Source organism: Hyla sarda, chromosome 8, assembly GCF_029499605.1.
Source record: "Hyla sarda isolate aHylSar1 chromosome 8, aHylSar1.hap1, whole genome shotgun sequence".
Taxonomy (NCBI): domain Eukaryota; kingdom Metazoa; phylum Chordata; class Amphibia; order Anura; family Hylidae; genus Hyla; species Hyla sarda.
The window spans coordinates 207,431,135-207,447,461 of NC_079196.1; the positions used below are offsets into that span (position 1 = coordinate 207,431,135).

The window sequence follows — 16,327 nt, forward strand, 5'->3', positions numbered from 1 at the left end:
AACCCCCAACATGAACTGACCACAGGACATAACTATCATACTTAGAGAACTACAACCCCCAACATGAACTGACCACAGGACATAACTATCATACATAGAGCACTACAACCCCCAACATGACTCAACCACTGGTCATAACTATATTAAATAGAGTACTACAACCCCCAACATGACCCGAACACTGGACATAACTATCATACATAGAGCACTACTACCCCCAACATGACCTGACCACAGGACATAACTATCATACATAGAGCACTACTACCCCCAACATGACCTGACCACTGGACATAACTATCATACTTAGAGCACTACAACCCCCAACATGACTCGATCACTGGACATAACTATCATACATTGAGCACTACAACCCCCAACATGACTCAACCACTGGACATAACTATTATACATTGAGCACTACAACTCCCAACATGACTCAACCACTGGTCATAACTATATTAAATAGAGCACTACAACCCCCAATATGACCAGAACACTGGACACAACTATCATACTAAAAGCACTACAACCCCCAACATGACCTGACCACTGAACAGGACCATAATACAAATGAACAGACCAATCAGATTGCAGCTGCCATTTGCCCCCATTATAAGATGATCGGTCACTATAAAGAATTGCCCCCGCCCCCTTGGTGCTTTGGGGGCCCCGACCTCTATGCTGTAGATATGATCTCATTCACACTGCTGATATCTATAACACAGACACCCTGCGGGGCCTAGAGGGCTGTGTGTGCGGCAGACATTAATGTAATAAAAGGCAATCCAATCCATTAGCAGGAAGCTGGCAGAGGATGATGGGAGAGTTAGAGGTCAGACCCCCTCCCCTCCTCTGTGTACAAGGATACATACGGCTATATATAGGTCCTGAAGGACTGAGGAGTCACCGAAATGATCAATACCGTCTGCAAGTCACTCCGCCGCCCCACCAGCACCCAGATGGCTGAGCCGACCCCCCACATCTCATGACCTACACCATCTATGATCAATGATGAATTACTGTCATTTATATGTGGAGGTATGGGGCCTGTGACCCTCCAGATGTGGCAAAACTACAACTCCCAGCATGCCCAGACAGCCGTTGGCTGTCTGGGCATGCTGAGAATTGTAGTTTTGCAACAGCTGGAGGCACACTGGTTGCAAAACTCCTATGCGTGGATCCAGTCAATGGCTGTCTGGGCATGCTGGGAGTTGTAGTTTTGCAACAGCTGGAGACACCCTGGCTGGGAAACACTTATGAGTGGGATCCCGACAGCTGAGATGAGTGGGATCCAGTCAACAGCTGTTTGGTCATGCTGGGAGTTGAAGTTTTGCAACAGCTGGAGGAGCTCAGGCTGGGAAACACCTATGAGTGGAATTCCAACTGCTGAGATGAGTGGGATCCAGTCAACGTCTGTCTGGGCAATCAGGGAGTTGTAGTTTCGCAACAGCTGGAGGCACAATGGCTGGGAAACACCTATGCGTCAGATCCAGTCAATGGCTGTCTGGGCATACTGGGAGTTGTAGTTTTGCAACAGCTGGAGGCACCCTGACTGGGAAACACCTGTGCGTGGGATCCAGTCAATGGCTGTCTGGGAATGCTGGGAGTTGTAGTTTCGCAACAGCTGGAGGCACACTGGCTGGGAAACACATATGCGTTGGATCCAGTCAATGGCTGTCTGGGCATGCTGGGCGTTGTAGTTTCGCAACAGCTGGAGGCACACTGGCTGGGAAACACATATGCGTTGGATCCAGTCAATGGCTGTCTGGGCATACTGGGAGTTGTAATTTTGTAACAGCTGGAGGCACACTGGTTGTGAAACACTTCTGAGTGAAATTCTGACTGCTGAGATGAGTGGGATGCAGTCAATGGCTGTCCGGGCATGCTTTTTTGCAACATCTGGAGGGTCACAGTTTGGACACCACTGGTACCATGCTAGGACAAAAAGCGCCACTCCTGTCTATAGGCGCTGTCTGGTATTGCAGCTAATTGATACTAATAACCTTATTCACAGGATAAGTGATCGATATCGATTGCGAAAATGGGAGTCCTGTGACCAGTAAAATGGAAGTCCTGTGACCAGTAAAATGGGAGTCCTGTGACCAGTAAAATGGAAGTCCTGTGACCAGTAAAATGGGAGTCCTGTGACCAGGAAAATGGGGGTCCTGTGACCAGGAAAATGGAAGTCCTGTGACCAGTAAAATGGGAGTCCTGTGACCAGGAAAATGGAAGTCCTGTGACCAGTAAAATGGGAGTCCTGTGACCAGGAAAATGGGGGTCAACATGCACGCTGCTACCCCGTTCAATCTCTATGGGACTGAGGGAGTTAGTCTGCACTCTTCTATATCTCTAAGTCCCATAGGCCTGGGGATACAGGCCCCCATTCTCATGATTGGTAGGGGGCTTTCAGAGGTCAGGCACTTATCAAGGGGCCCACTTTCTCATGATCATGGGAATCCCCAGTGGTCAGACCCTTATCTCCGGACCCTCCTTTTTATAATTGGTAGAGGTCCCTAGTGGTCAAAAGCTTGTTAAGAGACCGTCTTTCTCCTGATTATGGGGGTTCCCAGTGTTCTTAGTTGTCATACACTCATCATGGGACCCCGCTCATAATTATGGGCGTTTCCAGTGGTAATATACTTAGTACAGGACCCCTTTTTAATGATTAGTCAGGTTCCCAGTGGTCAGAAACATATGGGGTCCTGCTTCTGATGATTATGGGGGTCTCCAGTGTTCAGACACTTATCATGGGACCCTCCTTCTCATTTTCATGGGGGTATCTAGTGGTCATACACTCATCATGGGACTCTCTTTATAATAATACAGTGGTAATATACTTATTTTGGGATCCCCTGTTAAAGATTGTCGGGGTCCCAAGTTTTCAGAAATGTTTTACAGGACACTCTTTCTTGTGATTATGGGGTCCCCAACACTTTTCATGAGACCCCCTTCTCTTGATCATAAGGGTTCTCAGTGGTCCCACGCTCATCATGGGACCCTCCTTATAATCATGGGGGTACCCACTAGTAAGATCCTGTACTTACTGTAGCACAATCCCCCCTCCATTCATGTCAAGTACACAGCCATCACGGCTCCTCCCATAGACATGAATGGAGGGGGCTTGGCGGCTGTGTTCGGGAGTCATCTGACACAGAGTGGAGTTCGCTCCAGGCACCGGATGACTGGGGTGCCACTGCAGAGATGGCGGGGGTCCAAATCCCCGCGATCAGACATGAAATCCCCTATAACATGCGGATAACATGTCTGGCGGCGGAGTACCCCTTTAAAGGTTAGTCAGGGTTTCCAGTGGTCAAACACTCATCATGGAACCCTCTTTATAATCATGGGGGTCTCCAGTGGTATTAAACTCATTGCAGGACCCCCTTTTCATGATTGGTGGGGGTCCATAGTGGTCAGAAACCTATTATAGGACATACTTTCTTGTGATTATGGGGGTCCCCAGTTTTCAGCCAGTTTTGATGGGACCCTCCTTCTCATATTCATAGAGGTCATACAGTGGTCATACACTCATCATGTGACCCCCCCCCCCCTTAAATTCATAGAGGGTTCTCCAGTGGTAATAAATATACTTATTGTGGAACCCCCTTTAAATGATTAGTCCCAGTGTTCCAAGTGGTCAAAGCATGTGCCCTCCCAGAGATCCATGCAACATGGAGATTCAGGGTTCCGTTCTGGAGATCCCAGGGAGCCCCCAGTGGTCGCAAACAACAATCAGACACTTATCCCCTATCCTGTGAATAGAGGATAGGTTTTTAAATGTTATAGTACCCCTTTAAGGAGTAAACTGTTGCAAAACTACAACTCCCAGCATGCCTGGACAGCCAAAGGCCTTAAGCTGGAAGTTCTATGAGGCCTATATGGCAGTGTTTCCCAATCAGGGTGCCTCCAGCTGTTGCAAAACTACAACTCGCAGTATGCCTGGACAGCCGAAGGCCTTAAGCTGGAAGTTGTATGAGGCCTATATGGCAGTGTTTCCCTATCCGGGTGCCTCCAGCTGTTGCAAAACTACAACTCCCAGCATGCCTGGACAGTTGAAGGCCTTAAAGAGATTATCCAGGAAATATATATATCAACTGGCTCCAGAAAGTTAAACAGATTTGTAAATTACTTCTATTACATTTTTTATTAATCCTTTCAGTACAAATGAGCTGCTGAAGTTGAGTTGTTCTTTTCTGTCTAAGTGCTCTATGATGACACCTGTCTCGGAAACTGTCCAGAGTAAAAGCAAATCCCCATAGCAAACCTCTTCTTCTCTGTGCAGTTCCCGAGACAGACAGAGATGTCAGCAGAGAGCACTGTTGCCAGACAGAAAAGAACAACTCAACTTCAGCAGCTAATAATTATTGGAAGGATTAAGATTTTTCAATAGAAGTAATTTACAAATCTGTGTAACTTTAAGCTTCCTTTAAGCTGGAAGTTGTATGAGGCCTATATGGCAGTGTTTCCCAATCAGGGTGCCTCCAGCTGTTGCAAAACTACAACTCACAGCATGCCCGGACAGCCTTCGGCTGTCCGGGCATGCTGTGAGTTGTAGTTTTGCAACAGCTGGAGGCACCCTGATTGGGAAACATTGTCATAAGGTCTGCACAGGTGTATAATACAATCCAGAGCTTATTCTGTAGGTTAACAGGTTATTACAAGTCTCACTTTGAAGACAGGAACGTGAGAGATTCCGAGGGCTGAGACCCCCCCCTAAACCCCCCACCCCCCGCTCGCACAGTGGCAGCGCGTGGCACACTTGTAAATGAACAGACATCAAAGTATATGAGAAAGTAATAAGTCATGCGGATTTCATAAGAGGGTGAGACGTGTATCATGGGACTGACGGGGACATCTAACGCAAATAAACATTGATATACTCCCTATTATTGTCCCCCCACCCCTGCAGGCGGCTGTGCGAGCGCAATCCATGGAGAGGAAGCGGTGCAAGAGCAAGATGGAACATGACAGTCCCCCCAGGACACTGCAAGAATGTCACCAATCTGAGGGAGTACAGCCGAAACCTTCCATCATCTGTCCCCCCCTCAGTGTATACAGGACAAGGGCCACATCTCAGGTCCTAATACACAAGTGACATATCTTATACAAAAACCTCTCCTTATACACAGACCTCTTCTAATATACAGACCTCTCCTCCTCCTAATACACAGACCACTTCTAATATACAGACCTCTCCTACTCCTAATACACAGACATCAGGACACAGACCTCTCCTCCTCCTAATACACAGCGGACACAGACCTCTCCTCCTCCTAATACACAGACATCAGGACACAGACCTCTCCTCCTCCTAATACACAGACATCAGGACACAGACCTCTCCTCATCCTAATACACAGACATCAGGACACAGACCTCTCCTCCTCCTAATACACAGACATCAGGACACAGACCTCTCCTCCTCCTAATACACAGCGGACACAGACCTCTCCTCCTCCTAATACACAGACATCAGGACACAGACCCCTCCTCCTCCTTATACACAGACATCAGGACACAGACCTCTCCTCCTCCTAATACACAGCGGACACAGACCTCTTCTCCTCCTAATACACAGACATCAGGACACAGACCCCTCCTCCTCCTAATACACAGACATCAGGACACAGACCTCTCCTCCTCCTAATACACAGACATCAGGACACAGACCTCTCCTCCTCCTAATACACAGACATCAGGACACAGACCTCTCCTCCTCCTAATACACAGACATCAGGACACAGCCCTCTCCTCCTCCTAATACACAGACATCAGGACACAGACCTCTCCTCCATCCTAATACACAGACATCAGGACACAGACCCCTCCTCCTCCTTATACACAGACATCAGGACACAGACCTCTCCTCCTCCTAATACACAGCGGACACAGACCTCTTCTCCTCCTAATACACAGACATCAGGACACAGACCCCTCCTCCTCCTAATACACAGACATCAGGACACAGACCTCTCCTCCTCCTAATACACAGACATCAGGACACAGACCTCTACTCCTCCTAATACACAGACATCAGGACACAGACCTCTCCTCCTCCTAATACACAGACATCAGGACACAGACCCCTCCTCCTCCTTATACACAGACATCAGGACACAGACCTCTCCTCCTCCTAATACACAGCGGACACAGACCTCTTCTCCTCCTAATACACAGACATCAGGACACAGACCTCTCCTCCTCCTAATACACAGACATCAGGACACAGACCTCTACTCCTCCTAATACACAGACATCAGGACACAGACCTCTCCTCCTCCTAATACACAGACATCAGGACACAGACCTCTCCTCCTCCTAATACACAGACATCAGGACACAGACCTCTCCTCCTCCTAATACACAGACATCAGGACACAGACCTCTCCTCCTCCTAATACACAGACATCAGGGCACAGACCTCTACTCCTCCTAATACACAGACATCAGGACACAGACCTCTCCTCCTCCTAATACACAGCGGACACAGACCTCTTCTCCTCCTAATACACAGACATCAGGACACAGACCTCTCCTCCTCCTAATACACAGACATCAGGACACAGACCTCTACTCCTCCTAATACACAGACATCAGGACACAGACCTCTCCTCCTCCTAATACACAGACATCAGGACACAGACCTCTCCTCCTCCTAATACACAGACATCAGGACACAGCCCTCCCCTCCTCCTAATACACAGACATCAGGACACAGCCCTCTCCTCCTCCTAATACACAGACATCAGGACACAGACCTCTCCTCCTCCTAATACACAGACATCAGGACACAGACCCCTCCTCCTTCTAATACACAGACATCAGGACACAGACCTCTCCTCTTCCTAATACACAGACATCAGGACACAGACCTCTCCTCCTCCTAATACACAGACATCAGGACACCGACCTCTCCTCCTCCTAATACACAGACATCAGGACACCGACCTCTCCTCCTCCTAATACACAGACATCAGGACACAGACCTCTCCTCCATCCTAATACACAGACATCAGGACACCGACCTCCCCTCCTCCTAATACACAGACATCAGGACACAGACCCCTCCTCCTCCTAATACACAGACATCAGGACACAGACTCCTCCTAATACACAGACATCAGACCTCTCCTCCTCCTAATAGACAGACATCAGGACACAGACCTCTCCTCCTCCTAATACACAGACATCAGGACACAGACCCCTCCTCCTCCTAATACACAGACATCAGGACACAGACCTCTCCTCCTCCTAATACACAGACATCAGGACACAGACCTCTCCTCCTCCTAATACACAGACATCAGGACACCGACCCCTCCTCCTCCTAATACACAGACATCAGGACATTCTAATACCAGCTTAATATTATAGCCTGGCTGTGTATTATAGCACTGCTGTGTATTATGGTACTGCTGTGTATTATGGTACTGCTGTGTATTGTAGCCCGGCTGTGGGTTATAGCCTGCCTGTGTATTACAGTCCGGGTGTGGGTTGTGGCCTGGTGTGCAGTATAATCCGGCAGTGTAGTATAGCCCGGTGTGTAGTATAGCCCGGTTGTGTAGTATAGTCCGGCAGTGTAGTATAGCCCGGTGTGTAGTATAGTCCGGTGTGTAGTATAGTCCGGCTGTGTAGTATAGCCCGGTTGTGTAGTATAGTCCGGCTGTATAGTATAGTCCTGCTCGGCTGTGTAGTATAGTCCGGCTGTGTAGTATAGTCCGGCTGTGTAGTATAGTCTGGCTGTGTAGTATAGTCCGGCTGTGTAGTATAGTCCGGCTGTGTAGTATAGTCCGGCTGTGTAGTATAGTCTGGCTGTGTAGTATAGTCCGGCTGTATAGTATAGTCTGGCTGTGTAGTATAGTCCGGCTGTGTAGTATAGTCTGGCTGTGTAGTATAGTCCGGCTGTGTAGTATAGTCCGGCTCGGCTGTGTAGTATAGTCCGGCTCGGCTGTGTAGTATAGTCCGGCTGTGTAGTATAGTCCGGCTGTGTAGTATAGTCTGGCTGTGTAGTATAGTCCGGCTGTGTAGTATAGCCCAGCTGTGTAGTATAATCCAGCTGTGTAGTATAGCCCGGCTGTGTAGTAAAGCCCGGCTGTGTAGTATAGTCTGGCTGTGCAGTATAGCCTGGTGTGTAGCATAGCCCGGTGTGTAGCATAGCCTGGTGTGTAGTATAGTCCGGCTGTGTAGTATAATCCAGCTGTGTAGTATAATCCAGCTGTGTAGTATAGTCCGGCTGTGTAGTATAGTCCGGCTGTGTAGTATAGTCCGGCTCGGCTGTGTAGTATAGTCCGGCTGTGTAGTATAGTCTGGCTGTGTAGTATAGTCCGGCTGTGTAGTATAGTCCGGCTGTGTAGTATAGCCCAGTTGTGTAGTATAGCCCGGTTGTGTAGTATAGTCCGGCTGTGTAGTATAGCCTGGTGTGTAGCATAGTCCAGTTGTGTAGCATAGCCTGGTTGTGTAGTATAGCCTGGTTGTGTAGTATAGCCCGGCTTTGTAGTATAGCCTGGTTGTGTAGCATAGGCTGGTGTGTAGTATAGCCCGGTTGTGTAGTATAGCCCGGCTGTGTAGTATAGCCCGGCTGGGTAGTATAGTCCGGCTGGGTAGTATAATCCGGCTGTGTAGTATAATCCGGCTGTGTAATATAATCCGACTCGGCTGTGTAGTATAGCCTGGTGTGTAGTATAGTCCGGCTGTGTAGTATAGTCCGGCTGTGTAGTATAGCCCGGCTGTGTAGTATAGCCCGGCTGTGTAGTATAGCCCGGCTGTGTAGTATAATCCAGCTGTGTAGTATAGTCCAGCTGTGTAGTATAGCCTGGCTGTGTAGTATAGTCAGTCTGTGTAGTATAGCCCGGCTGTGTAGTATAGTCCGGCTGTGTGGTATAATCCAGCTGTGTAGTATAGTCCGGCTGTGTAGTATAGTTCGGCTGTGCCGTATAGCCTGGTGTGTAGTATAGCCCGGTGTGTAGCATATCCTGGTGTGTAGTATAGTCCGGCTGTGTAGTATAGCCCGGTGTGTAGTATAGCCCGGCTGTGTAGTATAATCCAGCTGTGTAGTATAGTCCGGCTGTGTAGTATAGCCTGGTGTGTAGTATAGCCCGGTTGTTTAGTATAGCCCGGTTGTTTAGTATAGCCCGGTTGTGTAGTATAGCCCGGTTGTGTAGTATAGCCCGGTTGTGTAGTATAGCCCGGTTGTGTAGTATAGCCCGGTGTGTAGTATAGTCCGGCTGTGTAGTATAGTCCGGCTGTGTAGTATAGTCCGGCTGTGTAGTATAGTTCGGCTGTGTAGTATAATCCAGCTGTGTAGTATAGTCCGGCTGTGTAGTATAGTCCGGCTGTGTAGTATAGTTCGACTGTGTAGTATAATCCAGCTGTGTAGTATAGCCCGGTTGTGTAGTATAGTCCGGCTGTGTAGTATAGTCCGGCTGTGTAGTATAGCCCGGCTGTGTAGTATAGCCCGGTTGTGTAGTATAGTCCGGCTGAGGGTTACAGCCCGGCTGCACTTGTATCATGGGGCAGATAATTCCCCGTCCTCTGGGGCTGTCACTGGGTGACCGTGTCTGGCAGCTGTTACGCCGAGCGCTCCGGGTTCCCGCTCCTCCCCGGAGCGCTCGCTACACTCTCGCTCCCGCAGCGCCCCGGTCAGATCCACTGACCGGGTGCGCTGCGATACCGCCTCCAGCCGGGATGCGATTCGCGATGCGGGTGGCGCCCGCTCGCGATGCGCACCCCGGCTCCCGTACCTGACTCGCTCTCCGTCGGTCCTGTCCCGGCGCGCGCAGCCCCGCTCCCTAGGGCGCGCGCGCGCCGGGTCTCTGCGATTTAAAGGGCCACTGCGCCGCTGATTGGCGCAGTGGTTCTAATCAGTGTGTTCACCTGTGCACTCCCTATGTATACCTCACTTCCCCTGCACTCCCTCGCCGGATCTTGTTGCCATTGTGCCAGTGAAAGCGTTCCCTTGTGTGTTCCTAGCCTGTGTTCCAGACCTCCTGCCGTTGCCCCTGACTACGATCCTTGCTGCCTGCCCCGACCTTCTGCTACGTCCGACCTTGCTTCTGTCTACTCCCTTGTACCGCGCCTATCTTCAGCAGTCAGAGAGGTTGAGCCGTTGCTAGTGGATACGACCTGGTCACTACCGCCGCAGCAAGACCATCCCGCTTTGCGGCGGGCTCTGGTGAATACCAGTAGTGACTTAGAACCGGTCCACTAGCACGGTCCACGCCAATCCCTCTCTGGCACAGAGGATCCACCTCCTGCCAGCCGGCATCGTGACAGCAGCTCTATGGTTGGCACAGTGATAGGGGCATGCTGCATCTATCTGTCCTTATGTGACCACCAAGGATGTTTATATTAACCCCTTAACTGCCCTAGACCACCAGGAATATCTCTATTAACCCTTTATTTACCCCAGGCCACTAGGGATGTTTATATCAACCCATATACTGCCCTAGACCACCACTAGGGATGACTTTATTAACCCATTCTCTGCTCTAAACCACCAAGGATGTTTAACCTTTTACTTCCCTAGACCACCAGTGATTAACTCCTTTACTGCTTTAGACCACCACAAGTGTCTATATAAACCTACTCTCCCCTCTAGATAACCAGGGATGTCTACATTTACCCCCCCCCCCCCATAAGGGAGTTCATATTAATGTTTTCTAACCCAGACTGCCAGGGATAGTTGGTATTGATATTTTCACTATTCTAGGCCAGCTTTTTGTCGATAAAGATGCCAAACCAACTCATACACTACCATCCACCAGAACACAAATCCCCAGTTTACAGATAACTCTAGAACATTCCATAAGAAAACTTGCTGCTATTACATCCTGACCTATCTGTTATAGTCCCCCCCCCCCCCCCCCAATAACGCATGCGACAATTCCATCCGTTCTTTACACTCCAGGAGATTTGTGCGTCAGTAAGAACCTGTCAGGTGTGCAATCACATCTATTCCTCCTTCAACATGGCGGCCAGAGAGGGCACAACCAACAGTCACGTGACAAGGGTTTTCCAGCGCCGACCGTCGCCTTTCCTCTGCTCTGATTGGTTGGCTCTAGTGGGCTATGCACAAGATTTGCCTCTACCAACATGGCCGCCCTTCTTTTTTCGGTCACGCTGATTGGACGCTTGGCCTGATGAGCCCGCCTCTCTCGTTATCTGATTGGCTCCGGTCCCGGGCCGGTCAGGATGACTTCCGGCCAAGCGGAAGGAGTGTACGGATCTGTCAATTAAACGGGGAGACAAGAGACGAGCAACGCCAGCGGCACCCCCCCTTGACCGGAAGCGGAAAACAAGCGCGACAGCGACCCCATATTGGGAGGGGTGAAGACTGAACTCTGACCTCTCTCTCCCCCCTATATTCATCTGGGTGTGGCCCCTAACACTGATAGGGTCCCCATGTGCTGTATACCTGAATCCCGATAACCGTATTGGCAGTCACCGCCCATTATATGTCTCCACCATTCATTTCTGCACCGATTTCCTATACATAGTCGTCTATATCTGTGCTATAGCCCCTGTATAGTCCCCCCCCCCCCCCCCATTCTGCTATAATGGTATGCTCCACATAGGCTCTTGCCCCATTGGGGTGACGTATGGGTGCACCCTGGGGGGATGTTTGTGATTTTATTGTCTTATGTAAGGATGTATTAGGCTGGCACCCTAGACGTTAGCTTGGAGGGGTGCAGCGCTGCTTGTACATTACAGTGCCATTTTATATTGGGGTGGGCTTTTTTTTTTAATCATTGGGGGACTGGGGAGTCAGGTCGTATGCAGCCGGTGGTGTGACATGTGCCGCAAAAAAGACGGTGACGCAAAGAGACGAGCCTGACAATCAGTTACAGCATGGTGAGTAGTGAGTGTCTATATATGTGTGTGTATAATAAATATATATATATATATATATATATATAACACTAGAGCAACGCTTTCAACTATGCGGCTCCCTAGCTTTAGTGATTCTACAGCTCCCATCATGCTGATTTAGAGGTTGGGCGGTTTTCTCCAAACTATGGGCCTCCAGTGGTTGCAAAACTACAACTCCCAGCATGCCTGGACAGCTATTGGCTGGAGCTGGAAGTCCATGGTTAGAGACGACTGCTGTAGCGCAATGCTACCTAACCTGCGGACCTCCAGCTGTTGCAAAACTACAACTCCCATCATGGCGGACAGGATGGAATCACAACTGGGAAAATTGTACTGCTGGGATCCCAAGAACCAATTGTCTTAGCAAGTGAGCGGAAAATCTATGCAACATACAAACATTGCTGAGTTCTAAACATTAAGGAGGAGTTTTATCAAAACCTGTCCATAGAAGTTGCCCATAGCAACCAATCAGATCGCTTCTTCCATTTTTGAAAAGGCCTCTGAAAAATGAAAGAAGCGATCTGATTGGTTGCTATGGGCAACTGGACAACTTTTCCTCTGGACAGGTTTTGATAAATCTCCCCCCTATGTCTGGAAGTCTTACAGACCAGTGTTATCCACACGGTGTGCCCCCAGCTGTTGCAAAGCTACAACTCCCAACATGCCCCGACAGCCGGGAGTTGCAGTTTTGCAACAGCTGGAGGAGTACTGTTTGGAAAACAGTATGTGGAGCGGCAGCAGCACACGTACGCTCCCATGCCAATTACTTGAGGGGGCATTTGACCTCCGTTGTAGTGATCGCTGGGGGTCTCGGCAATCGGACACTTATCACCTGCCGGTCGGGAATACAACTCCTAGCATGCCTGGACTACCTCCGAACTGTTGCAAAACAACAACTCTCCACATGCGCAGACAGCCAAAAGTTGACCAGGCATGCTGGGAGTTGTGGTTGTGCAACAGCTGGAGGCATGTTAATTTAAAGGGGTAGTCCAGTGGTGAAAAACTTATCCCCTATCCTAAGGATAGGGTATAAGTTTGAGATCGCGGGGGGTCCGACCGCTGGGGCCCCCTGCGATCTCTCTGTACGGGGGCCAGGCTCTCCGGCCAGATAGCGGGTGTCGACCCCCGCACGAAGCGGCGGCCGACTCGCCCCCTCAATACATCTCTATGGCAGAGTCGGAGATTGCAGAAGGCAGCGCTTCGGCTCTGCCATAGAGTTGTATTGAGGGGGCGTGTTGGCCGCCGCTTCGTGCGGGGGTCGACACGCCCCCTTCACGCGGGCTGTCGGGGCCCCGTACAGGAGATCGCGGGGGCCCCAGCGGTCGGACCCCCCCGCGATCTGCAACTTATCCCCTATCCTTAGGATAGGGGATAAGTTGTTCACCACTTGTTCACTACTGGACTACTCCTTTAAGATCACTTTTCTTTAACATGTGACTCTCCAGCTGTTGTAATACCTCAACTCCCAGCAGGCTCTCAAGCTGTTGTCTTTGTGTTGTAGTTTTGCAACAGCTGGAGAATCTCATTTCGGAGACTATTAGAGCAGAGTTTCTCAACGTGCGTCTCTCCAGCTGTTGCAAAACTACAACCCCCATCATGCCCTGACAGCCGAAGGCTGTCAGGGCATGATGGGGGTTGTAGTTTTGCAACAGCTAGAGAGCCACACATTGAAGAACCCTGGTCTAATAAAGCTAATCCATTGCAATTAGAACGCATGCTGGGAGTTGTAGTTTTACAACAGCTGGAGGGCCACAGGTTGCGGATTTCTACTGTGTATACGGTATTACCATCACCCTTGTCTGACTGTACAATCTATTTCTATTCACAGGCGTCCGAGGAGTCCTCCCTCCGAGCCCTGGAGAGTCTTATGACCGAGTTCTTTCACACCAGCACATCCAACGAACGGAAAAGAGAAATCGGTGAGACGGTGATGGCTTTATGCATCGGATGGGGGGGGGGGGCAGTATTTTTGGTGACTTTGCATGATGTTGCTGAGGAGGAGTTTGCTATTGGATAACCGGAGGGGTGTACGTCAGCTAGATCCGGGAACCGTTCTGGAAAGGTTTGAAGCTTAATGTGATCTGATCATGTGACTGTACACGTGGCTTCTGATCGTATATATGGACCAGTCATGTGATCACTAGATGGGAGGTCATGTGGCTTGAACTTTATGTACACAATGGGGGGGGGGGGGTTAATCAAAGCCTCTGCAAAAAGAAAGTGGCCCGGTTGCCCATAGCAACCAATCAGATCGCTACTTTCATTTTTAAAAGGGCCACTCAAAAATGAAAGTAGCAATCTGATTGGTTGCTATGGGCAACTGGTCAACTTTTCCTCTGAGCAGGGTTTGATAAATCTCCCCCCAATATGGCTGTAGGTTTTCTAGAATTTTCACTTGTAGGGAAAGGTTTATCAAAACCTCCGTAGAGAAAGAGCGGTGCATTTGCCCATAGCAACCAATCAGATCCTTTCTTTCATTTTTACAAAGACCTGAAATATGAAGGAAGTGATCTGATTGGTTGCTATGGGCAAATGCACCGCTCTTTCTCTACGGAGGTTTTGATAAATCTTCTCCATAGGTGGGAATTTATGAAAGTATTTAGGCCAGGTTTCTGCAAAATGCTAATTTTTGCGCACAGCTTAGTTGTACAAACAATTGTGACTTTTTGCCACGCACGGCACTCTTCAAAAAGTGTGTTGAGTGAGGTGTCAAGGGGGCGTGGCATTGCGGACCACCAGCCTTTTTTATTTTTTATTTTTTGGTCAGTATGCCAGTGACCTGGCGTTAATACAGAGGAGCCACAGGTAGGACACCACTGGCCCAAAGAAACGGGATTGGTTGGCCTTTGTGTATATATAAAAAAATAAATAAAAAATAAAAATAAAAAAAAGGGAAATAAAATTACAATAATAAAAAATAAATACATCAGGTGTGTTCTCTGCTTATGACTAGGGACCTGTTGTGGCCACATTACCTCACTTGAGACACTGTGTGACTTCCTCTTGGGCAACTAAATGTTATCTTGTGGGATCCATCTACCTCCTGTGTCGGCCAGCATGAACACAGATCTGGGAAAAATTTAAAGGGGTACTCCAGTGGAAAACATTTTTTTTATTTTTTTAAATCAACTGGTGCCAGAAAGTTAAACAGATTTGCAAATTACTTCTATTTAAAAATCTTATTCTTTCCAGTACTTATCAGCTGCTGTATGCTCCAGAGGAAGTTATTTAGTTCTTCCCAGTCTTACCACAGTGCTCTCTGCTGCCACCTCTGTCCATGTCAGGAACTGTCCAGAGCAGGAGCAAATCCCCATAGCAAACCTATCCTGCTATGGACAGAGGTGTCTGCAGAGAGCACTGTGGTCAGACAGAAAATACATTTAAAAAGAAGAAAACTTCCTCTGTAGCATACAGCAGCTGCTAAGTACTGCAAGGATTAAGATTTTTTTAATAGAAGTAATATACAAATCTGTTTAACTTTCTGGCACCAATTGATATAAAAAAAAATGTTTTCCACCGGAGTACCCCTTTTAAATTTTTTTTATTTACATTTTTTTTATTTTTTTCATGAAAACCCATGCTATCAAAGTACTACTCTGCTGCAGGTTTGGGACAGTCCAGTCTATACACAGCTAAGGCCCTAGGTCTCCAAACTGTGGACCCAAAGCTGTTGCAAAACTACAACTCCCAGCATGCCCGGACAGCCAACGGCTGTCCGGGCATGCTGGGAGTTGTAGTTTTGCAACAGCTAGAGTTCTGCAGTTTGGAGACCATTGGCTTTTAGGCGATATCTGTGCCTGTGCTTGATCTTGCAGCTTTGTCCCCTTCACTTCACCCACAGCAACATTGATCAATTTACTCCAATAAGAGATAAAAACCTCACGTGTTGTAGCCTTCGTATAAGATGGGCATTTTATTTAAATTTTTTTTATTTTTTTTTGTAAATTAGTTTGTTCTTTCACTGGAAGCAAGCAGCGATCTTCTTGAAATTGTCAAGGAATTGAAACACAAAGTATATGAAAAAGTTGCCAAACACTATACAGAAATCCCTTATGAAAGGGTTTCTGTATAAATGGCTTTTAGAGGATACATTTCTGTATAAATGGCTTTTAGAGGAGATATCCAGATATCCAGGGGATAAGTTTCAGACTGTGGGGGGGTCCGACCGCTGGGGCCCCCTGTGATCTCTCTGTACGGAGCCCCGGCTCGCTGGCCAGATAGCGCGTGTTGACCACCGCTCGAAGCGGGGGCTAACATGCCCCCTCAATACAACTCTATGGCAGAGCCGGAGCGCTGCCTTCAGCAATCTCCGGCTCTGCCATAGAGTTGTATTGAGGGGGCGTGTCGTTCCCCCGCTTCGTGCGGTGGTCAACACGCGCTATCTGGCCAGCGAGCCGGGGCCCCATACAGAGGGATCGCGGTGGGCCCCAGCGGTCGGACCCCCGCGATCTCAAAC

At 48.8% G+C, this 16,327-nt stretch overlaps 1 protein-coding gene across 1 annotated transcript in view; it reads left to right on the forward strand.

Annotated features, from left to right (window-relative positions):
* Positions 1–11,056: 11,056 nt before the first annotated feature.
* The window catches only part of XPO6 (exportin 6), a gene marked incomplete in the record, with an annotated part of 57,110 nt that continues 51,839 nt past the window's right edge, over positions 11,057–16,327 (forward strand). The window contains 2 exon segments of the mRNA XM_056536343.1: positions 11,057–11,853; positions 13,700–13,790. Coding sequence (XP_056392318.1) covers positions 11,851–11,853; positions 13,700–13,790 — 94 coding nt within the window.